Genomic DNA, 9,742 nt, shown 5'->3' with positions numbered 1-9,742 from the left:
CCTCTTATGCAGAATGACAAAACAGACTCCATTTGAGACGCTTAGCAGTGTGCAAACACAAAAGCCAGTCTCTGTCTCCCTCTCCTCTTCTCTTCTCTTCTCTTCTCTTCTCTTCTCTTCTCTTCTCTTCTCTTCTCTTCTCTTCTCTTCTCTTCTCTTTCTCTCTCTCTCTCCTTCTCTCTCTCTCTCTCTCTCTCTCTGTATGTCTGTGTATGTGTGTGTATTCTCCCAGTATGGACAGGGATGGCACCATGACCATAGACTGGAATGAGTGGAGGGATCATTTCCTGTTCAACCCTTTCCACAACATGGAGGAGATTGCCCACTACTGGAAACACTCCCATGTCAGTCACCTCCCAGAGTTTACCTACACAGCAATACACACCTAAACTGCGTAGTACTCTGTCAGTCTTCATTTAGCATGTTAGAGGCTTATTAGGAGCCAGTGTGATCAGTTTACTAATGAAAAAGTTATGTTAAAAGTTAAGAACACTATGTCCAGATTTTAAGCAATGAATACTGCAGTGTCTAGGTCAGACACCAAGATCTTGGTTGGCAGATATTGGATCATTGTAATCATGGCTATTCTTTTTCATGCATCCTTTAGCTAAACGATGATAAAGTAGCTTGCTAGCAACAGTATTAGTAATAACAGAAGAAGACTAATGTCTTCCAAAGGCAGTGTTTTCCTGGAAACGTGCAAGCTGCAGCTTCAGTGAGGCATGATTTATTCATGTTTAGATATCCAGATGTGTCAGATGTTGAAGGTGAACATTATCTACTCAGCAAAATGGTCAGTGTTCATTCAACTCTGAGGATGCAAAAGTCAACACTAGGCCAGTGTTTCTATCAGTCCACACCCATCTGTCAATTCATAAATCAACAGTTATTAACACTGGAAAATTAGCTGTGTAGTAATCTATGATTTATAATGTTACTGACCTCCAGGTGTTTGACATCGGGGAACACCTGACAGTGCCAGATGAATTCTCAGAGCAGGAGCGGCGGTCGGGGCTGGTGTGGAGGCAGCTGGTTGCTGGGGCCATGGCAGGGGCAGTATCACGGACAGGAACTGCCCCTCTGGACCGCCTCAAGGTCTTCCTGCAGGTGGGTTTCACTACCGAGTCAAAGATAAGGGCTCAGTGTCGATTTTACCAATACACAGGAATGAAAATTAGTAACGGGGAATCCACTCAATTTCAGAATAATATACTGTATTTTAACCGTATGCTGTAGGATTTATTGTCTCACAGTAAAAAGAATCCAAGAAGAAAGATTCAAATGTGTGATGTTATCACCATGTAAAGTCTAGAGTGTTTTATTTGAACTCTGGAGTGTGTACTTCTTTTGTTTGGTTTGTTTGACGAGGTGAGAACAATGCCATTCGAGGCCTAAAAATGCAAGTCAGTTCCAGTATTAGTTCATGAGAACTGCTGCAGTTGGTTAGGAGCAGCAAACAAACAAAGTTAAAACCCTCCTTTAAGGTATGAGCACAAAACTACCAAAAGTCTTTATGTACTTTGTGATTGGATGTTACAAATCCAATCACACTGAATTCTTGAATATGAATCTACAGCAAGAATGCACAGCAAGAATCACAATGGATGTTATACCAATGATACCAACCATCCTAACAACAGGAACAACAAACAACCTCAGAGGAAAATAATACAATAACACACACTGGCACAGAACAAGAGTTGCTGGCATTCCTCAGATCCACAAATAATGAATAGTAAAACTGTCTGGAATACAGTGCAAATTGTGATTTTAGATCTCAGAAAGGTTGAAATGGGGAAATCTATATACATGTATATTGGAAAGGTAATGACCGTAACTCTATTCTCAGAGGGTACTCTGAGTGTACGCGTTTCAACCTGCCTACCTTGGACATAACAGAGTGATACTGAATTGCAAGAGGTGTTTCAACAAAGGCTGGACTGTAGCTTCAGTGGGGCCCCAACACTGAAGGACAAAGCAGTGAGAAGCTCCCCAGCTGCAGATAAGACCTGGTACATAGTTAACGCAAGGCACGCATATGCTACTGCAAGTTGGTGACATACCAAGCTCTCTGCTTACATAGTACAGGCATGACAGGCTTCCTGGAGTCTGTCTGAGGTTATAGACCACGTATAATGCACAAAGGGGGACTAGTCTAGAGCCAGTGACCCTGACCGGGGTATTTAAAAATGACTACAGGGGCGTCCTGGTGGCTCGGTTGGCTGGGGCGCATGCCATGTTGTCACGGCATTCTCCACCGTGTGCTATCAAATAAAGGCAATAGTACCCAAAAAATAATCTTTAAAAAAGAAATGGCCACCTTAGAGGAGATTGCCACTAAAACAAAAGAAATGGTACATACATCAACAAAATTTGGACTACAAATTTTGCTTCTACACTGTAATCCTTGTCAAAATGTGATTAACCACTTTCTCAATGTTATTTCCAATGAGACTTAAAATATGCCTTTCTGACCTATCTGTATGCAGTAGTTCCCAACCTGGGGGTCGCAAGATAATTTTAGGGGGTCGTGAGATGATTTATGGGATAAGAAAAAAACACATTTCTACTATACAATTTTTTCTGATTTTTTTGTGAAATACTGAATAGTTTTAAGCGTCTAGGTCTCCTCTGATAATTATTCAAATGAAAGGTTAAAATCTCTCCTGCAGAGAGAAACATGTTGGATATACACATTGAAAGCTGCTGTCATCCTGCACCTGAACTGTCTTTAGTGGATATTGGACCTTTCTTCAAGAAGGAAAATCCAGTTCTTTGAGGGATGAAGGAGATAGAAAGCCACTTCCCATAAAGGTTCAATGATGTTTAGATCTGCTGATTGAGGAAGCCATGGAAGGAGTTTGACTTCATCCTGCTGTTCACCAAACCAGCAGTGTGTATGGAGGCATTATCATCTTGGAATATGGGGACATCATGAGGGAACAGTGTTAACACCTCAAGGTGCTCCTGGTCCTGTAAAATGGCCTTGTATTTCTTGGCCATTATATGACCACACAGATCAATCATCAGACCTAATGACTCCCAGTAGATGGCGCTATACCATTAGAGATCCCCCACCATGTTCACCAGTTAGTAACAGACATTGTGAAACGTAAACCCGTCTGGATGGAGGAAAAAGCTCAGGGCTACAGCATCCAGGTTTTGTGCTGCTTACACCAGGCTATGCATCTTTGATAGCAGTGGTTTCTGAACGGCAGCCCTGCCATAAATACCAGCTTGGTGAAGCTCGGTACAGTTTCAGCTGAGACTGAGACCCAGAAGAGTTTGTTAAATTCTTGTCGTTTATGAGTCTGTAGTTTTGTGGTGTTTAACAACTATCCTGTTTCTCTTTGCTGATGCAGTTTGTCTTTGTTTGGCAGAATGTTGTCATGATTTTCCAGACTGTTCCTCTTTGCTGCATCATTTTGCAGTGTGTGTGACTGACGCACCTGCAGTTCAGGCACCAACTATTTGGCCTCTTTGTAACTCATGCTACTCTGAAAACTCACATATGTGGTGATTGTCAGAGCTCTTTTGAAGCTGACACATACTTCTAATTGGCATTCAGCTTAATTTGGCTTGCCTTTGTCGCTGCCTCTGTAATTGTGATTTAGTCACTTAAAAGTTAAAGCCCTTTTTCATATGATTCTCTCATTATTTTGTCCACCTCCTGTATATAGAAGTGCAGATTGATACCATAATGAAAGCCTGTGTGGGCAGCAAGATGTAGGTCATTTGAATAAATTATTAGCAATTGCTTCTAAAGTGTCTTGGTATCTGTTATATCTGGTATTGAAATAGATGCTGTGAAGGCTCTGAAGCAGCTAGCTGTTGCACGCACACACTAGTACAGCTTGTGGGGAAACTTGACTTGATATGCTAGTTCAAGTCATGTGTGACTCTCCTGCTTGACAAGTCAAGTCATATTTGGCTGATAAAGTGGGGGATTCATGCTTCTCCTGGGTTTCTTCTCAAAGGGTGTCAAAATACAAATCACTCAACTTTTAGTTTAGTTATAGGTTTAGTTAAGGTTATTTTATTAATTTCCAGCACTACTAAAATTCCCAACAAGTTAATCAGTTAACAATTGATTCCATCAGTAGTCCTTTACTTTCCCAGTTCACTGCCTCAGCTTTGTTCAGCATTGTTCATTTTAACACATTTTGAATATTGAGTGTCCTAGACCATAGGAATAACATGCATGCAAATTAATTCTTAAAATGAGTGTTATCCCCCTTCAAGTAGTTGAAAAGTTGAATGAATAGAACTATGTTGCAGTCACCTATAATGTGAATTCTGCTATTAGAAGGCTGTCACACAATCTATAACTTGGCCTTTTTCTGAGACCCTGGGCTACAAAGCTATTTTTGGAATATTATATTGTTAAAATGTTAAATTACTGAAATTTGTTCAGATGTTTCTATCATGCTGTCTGTTTTGGATCATGGTTCACCATTAGTTGAATGTAACTGACTTACATACAAGATTCTAGTTGAAGACTGTTCCACAGTGTTTCTGCTATTATCTGGTTTTACATGTGAAGGCTATAATGTCTGTTTCACATCGCAGTTGTGACTGCATGGATGTAATGGCATGGCTAACCTGGCACTGTTTGTGTGTTTAGGTACACGGGTCCTCGTCTCGGGGGATCAACCTATGGTCGGGGCTGAGGGGAATGGTCCAGGAGGGGGGTGTTTTAGCACTCTGGAGGGGCAACGGCATCAATGTCCTCAAAATTGCCCCTGAATCTGCCATCAAGTTCATGGCCTACGAACAGGTCAGTGCATAGAAAGCAGTCAATGACAAACTGAAAACCTTTCACCTGCTGAGTGTTTGCTTAAAGGCCATTTCACATCTAGAGCGATAACTATAAATATAACTATATACTGTGACCATACATTGTTGCTCAAGCATTCACACCACAATATCTGCGATAAGATCCTCCGCAAACGAAACATCACTGCAGTGAGCTACCAAATTCTCCCGCCCCCTTCTTTCTTAGTACTTAAATTTGATTGGTTGAAAATGTTTTATTGTTGTCTGTACATCCAAAAAATCCAACTGAAATAAACTACAACATTAATTCCTCAACCCTGAATGCAATGAGCATGAATGCATGAAATACAGAATGATAAGACTTGGCACATTGTAGCCCTTCCTACTAAGACAAAGATTTTTTTTTCACCAGGCAAATACATAGATGACATGATTCATAAAAAATGACAAGTGTAAATGAATTGAATCAATGAGTGAAGCAAAGTCTCCTGCCCTTAAAATACTTTCTCTGTTGGGTTAAAAAACATATAAATATATCTAAACATTTCAATTTTAAAACAGCAAAGGCACACAATTTTATGCAGTCAGAAACATTTGCAAGTGCATTAATATATCCGTAATGAACTGCTGGCTCTGCACACAATTGAAGAATTTTCCCTATGCATTATTAAAGGCTAATAGATGGGACTGTCACAAAGCCCAGCACTTGACCAGAATGACTTGTGAATTCGAGCGTTTTATTGACAAAGTGGGGTGGAACTGGGTTTACTTACAGGAAGGAGGAGGGAGGGGTATTTGTGTTGAAAGTGCTCTGCTGTTTGTAGAGAAGGGTTTTTTTTTTCTAACAGCTGTAATGAAGAGATGTCTGTCACTGAGACTATTGTTTGCTGTTGTAGTCTAAGTCTAGAGGGGAAACATTGAACCTCAGAGGCACACAGCTATTAAGTCTAGTATATACTGTAGTTAATTGCCTGCTAATGAAAGAGGTGGAATTGACTCACAATCACTAAAGTCTGAGAAGTAAAGCCTTTCACATACCCGGACATTGATTATTCTTCCACCTACCTCTGACTCATTTACTGCCTTTCTCCACTCCCTCTCTTTTTATCTCTTTTTCTTCCCCACCAACCACTTCTTTCATCACTATCCTTCTCTGCTTCTCTTTTCTTGTCCACTCTCTCATCTTGCCTCTCATCACCTCCGTCTCTTCCATCCCTCCCTCCATACATTGCCTCCAGTTTCTCATCATCCTCCATCCCTTTCACCCGCCTGTCTGTCTTTCTCTTTTGCGCCCACCCCATCATTTCTCTCTATATACCTTTGCCCACTCCTTTCTCGCCCACTGTTACTTGGTTCTTATCACTACCGTTTTCCTCCCATGCCCTTGTCTCTGCTGTTACCGTAGATCAAGTGGCTGATCCGAGGCAGTAAAGAGGGGGGCAGTTTGAGGGTACAGGAGAGGTTTATTGCTGGCTCTCTGGCAGGAGCCACCGCCCAGACCATCATCTACCCCATGGAGGTCAGTCAGTGTGTCGCTGTGTAGGGATGGGATACGGTAAGATGCTATCAATGCCAGTTCCTTAACCATTCCTACTGTATGATCCGATTCCTTAACGGTTCCCATAGCACTCTTCCCCTGCACAAACCTTTAGTGGATCTGGGCTTGAGTGTGTGAATGACTGAGAGGTTGTGATGTGACGTAGTGAAGGTCAGGTAGCACAATGTGTTTAATTTAGTTCTCTGAGAGACGGGAGCAGGAATTTCAATCAAATTTGGCACAAACGTCCACTTGGACTCAAGGATGAACTGATTAGATTTTGGTGGTCAAAGGTCAAGGTCACTGTGACCTCACAAAAGACGTTTTTGGCCATAACTCGCGAATTAATACGCTAATTATGACAACATTTTGCACAAATGTCTAATAGGATAAAATGATGAAGTGATGGCATTTTATATCCAAAAGTTCAAAGGTCAACTTGTGTGACATCATAATGTTTTGCTCACCACTGTAGCTGAGAAAATGATCTTGGGTCATTCTACAAAAGCGGTGGAAGTGCTGTCACTTAGTTTTGCAGACACCAAAATCCTTTAAGTCGACCTGATAATCACATTAATTATATATGTTCAACTAGAAGGGCACTGGGACAGCGCAGACCTCCGCCAAGGTTTGTGCTATTATTGCTTGTTCGGATCCGCTCCAAAATTTAATGGGTTCTTCTTTGGCTCATGCTACACCCTTCCACGAAGTTTCATGAAAATCAGGCCAGCAGATTTTCCGTAATCCTGCTAACAGACAAACAGACAGACAAACAAACAGACAAACAAACAAACAAACAAACGGCACCGAAAACATAACCTCCTTGGCGGAGGTAATAAATAAAGACTGTCCTTGCAATGATAAAACAGTTTATTGGCGGAGGCATACAACCGCGAGGCGGTTATTTCTAGTTTTAAGATTATTTTTTATGGCATTTCTGCTTTATTGGACAGTACAGTAGAGAGAGGGAGAGAGAGAGGAAAGGGGGAAGAGAGAGGGGGATGACATTCAAACCCAGGATGTCGCAGCCACATGTCACGGCATGGTACAAGCTACAAGGAAACTGCTGCCGTGCTGCAGAGAACTAAACTGAACAGACCAGTTCCCAACCCTATCTCTGTGTGTGCAAAGAGTACCTCTATGTCCTTCGTCCAACTGAAGAACAACTGCTCGCTCCTGCTCGCTCTTTTCACCATGTTTTCATTCCACCCCTTTCTTCTATCCTCTTCCACCCCCCGCCACTGGGTAGGTGTTGAAGACTCGTCTTACGTTAAGGAAGACGGGACAGTACTCAGGTATGGCTGACTGTGCCAAGCAGATCCTGAGGAAGGAGGGGGTCCGGGCTTTCTACAGGGGCTACCTGCCCAATACGCTGGGTATCATCCCCTACGCTGGCATCGACTTGGCTGTATATGAGGTACGTGCATATGTGTATACAGTATGTGTATATGTGGAGTGGTGCAGTGCAAAAACATCACAGCAATGACCGCTCAGAACTCGCAGATAACCAATTTAGAAAAGTCCTTGACAGACTCTTGAAATGCTTTCTCGAGCCACTTTATGTTGAAGAGTATAATTTCTGTACTCTCTTTCGACCTTCCCCTGTTCAAGTCTTTTCTTTACTCACCTCCTTACTCCTCCTTCCGCCCCCACTCTCCTTCCATAATTTCTAACCTCTTTCTCTCTCCTTGTCCTTCAAGACTCTGAAGAATGCCTGGCTCCAGAGGTACTGCGTAGGCTCGGCGGACCCAGGAGTTCTGGTCCTGCTGGGCTGCGGTACCGTCTCCAGCACTTGCGGCCAGCTGGCCTCCTACCCCCTCGCCCTCATTCGGACCCGCATGCAGGCCCAAGGTGAGGCATAGATTAAAGGACAATTCCACTGTGATTGGAGTTTTTGCTAATTTCCTGCAGTGCATTCCCTTTTTGAAATCTTTAATCTTATTCCAGACAAGTCAGGGGATTTGATAAATTCTCTGGGGAAGTCATGGAATATCAGGGAATTTTACAAATTGGTCACTTTACAGGAATGTAGCAGAGTGTATTTTCTAGCATTCCTTGCATCAATTGGTGGTTTTCATCCCGGATGCAGTGGGAAACAACATTAACAAAGCAGGAAGGAAAACATTTTCATGTCATGGAAGTACTCAAATTTTTTTATGCGAAGTTAGGGAAAAGTCAAGGAATTTTACATCAAGGCTGTGGTGGGAACCCTGAACAACACATTTTGAATCAAGCCGATTCCGTCACAACAGATAATGGACATAATGATTCTAGGCATACAGTATATCATAATGTAACTGTTCACATTTGTTACAAGGATCCACTTTGATATATGGACAAAATGGATCATGAAACATCTTTACCTTTTTCTGCATTATGCCACTAAAATAAACATATAAGTTTGATATTTGCGTGCAGTCTTCATCCAGTTTTGCAATAGTTAATTGTTCCACAGCAGCCATCGGCAGCTAAGCTACAACACAACTGAATGGGTAGGAGTCCATTGTGAAAGAGGTGATAGTCATTTGAATGTAAGGCAAACAAGGTGTCCTGGGTAAATAAGGGAGGGAGTGATGAGAGCTGAGAGGAAAGAAAAAGAAAGGGTGTGTGAGAGTGAAATGGAGGAGAGGAAAGTTGGGAATTCGGCTGAAGATGAAGAGCAATACACATGAGCAAGTTTGATATGAAAGAAAATAGAGCTGAAATGTCCCACATCCTTTTTCAGTGGCCCTAGTTCCAGAAGTAAATTTCCCATTCAGTTTCTCCATAGACTTGTCAGAAAATCCCAATATAAAGAGGTTGAAGCTTTGAACTGAACCAACCAGCTACCAGATGAATCATGAGCTTATAACAGTAGATTCCTAAAAAAAATCTGTCAAAAATGAAAAAAGAAAAGGTGCACGACTGTGTACTAAGTATGTTTTTGATTTCCAGTGATACTAAAAAATATAATAATATAACATAATAATATAATGGTGATTACTGATTTGTGTCCCTAAAATAAAACATTATGTAATGGTAACTTGTGGGTAGTGTAGTATTTCACAAGGAACTCTGGAAGTTGAAATCAGATTGACTGATGACCTCACACTGTTAAAATGTTATGGCCAATAATTCCCTATGAGAGAAAAGAATGGGACATTTACTTATGGAAGCCAACATTTCAGCTCTATAATGATAATAACGATCAAGCAATGGATTTTCATTTCATTGCCCCTTTAACCTCCCTCTCTCCCCCTCCCTTCAGCCACCACTGAGGGCTTACCTAAACTTTCCATGGTGGGCCAGTTCAAATACATCATATCCCACGAAGGTGTACCAGGCCTCTACCGCGGCATCGCGCCCAACTTCCTCAAAGTCATTCCTGCTGTCAGCATCTCCTATGTGGTGTACGAGCACATGAAGAAAGTCCTGGGGGTGGGCTCCTAG

The 9,742-nt window shown here is 41.8% G+C and overlaps 1 protein-coding gene across 1 annotated transcript; it reads left to right on the top strand.

The window, feature by feature from the left end:
• The first annotated feature begins 233 nt into the window (after nt 1-233).
• LOC139643820 (mitochondrial adenyl nucleotide antiporter SLC25A23-like) lies at nt 234-9,742 on the top strand. The gene is made up of 7 exons (XM_071519090.1): nt 234-344; nt 949-1,107; nt 4,625-4,777; nt 6,182-6,295; nt 7,563-7,730; nt 8,014-8,164; nt 9,561-9,742. The coding sequence occupies exons 1-7, from the start codon at nt 234-236 to the stop codon at nt 9,740-9,742; spliced, it is 1,038 nt and encodes a 345-aa protein (XP_071375191.1).

This window comes from Centroberyx affinis, unplaced genomic scaffold (genome assembly GCF_046629955.1).
Source record: "Centroberyx affinis isolate AG114_WGS23_722 - 3 ecotype Tasmania unplaced genomic scaffold, CSIRO-AGI_Caff_v1 ptg000656l_1, whole genome shotgun sequence".
Lineage (NCBI taxonomy): Eukaryota > Metazoa > Chordata > Actinopteri > Beryciformes > Berycidae > Centroberyx > Centroberyx affinis.
This window is presented reverse-complemented; position numbering and strand designations above follow the sequence as displayed.

Coding starts and splice junctions, on each gene's coding strand:
- LOC139643820 (XM_071519090.1), top strand. CDS start 234: ATGGACAGGGATGGCACCATGACCATAGACTGGAATGAGTGGAGGGAT. Junction 1,108..4,624: donor GCCTCAAGGTCTTCCTGCAG/GTGGGTTTCACT, acceptor TTGTGTGTTTAG/GTACACGGGTCCTCGTCTCG. Junction 8,165..9,560: donor GACCCGCATGCAGGCCCAAG/GTGAGGCATAGA, acceptor CCCTCCCTTCAG/CCACCACTGAGGGCTTACCT.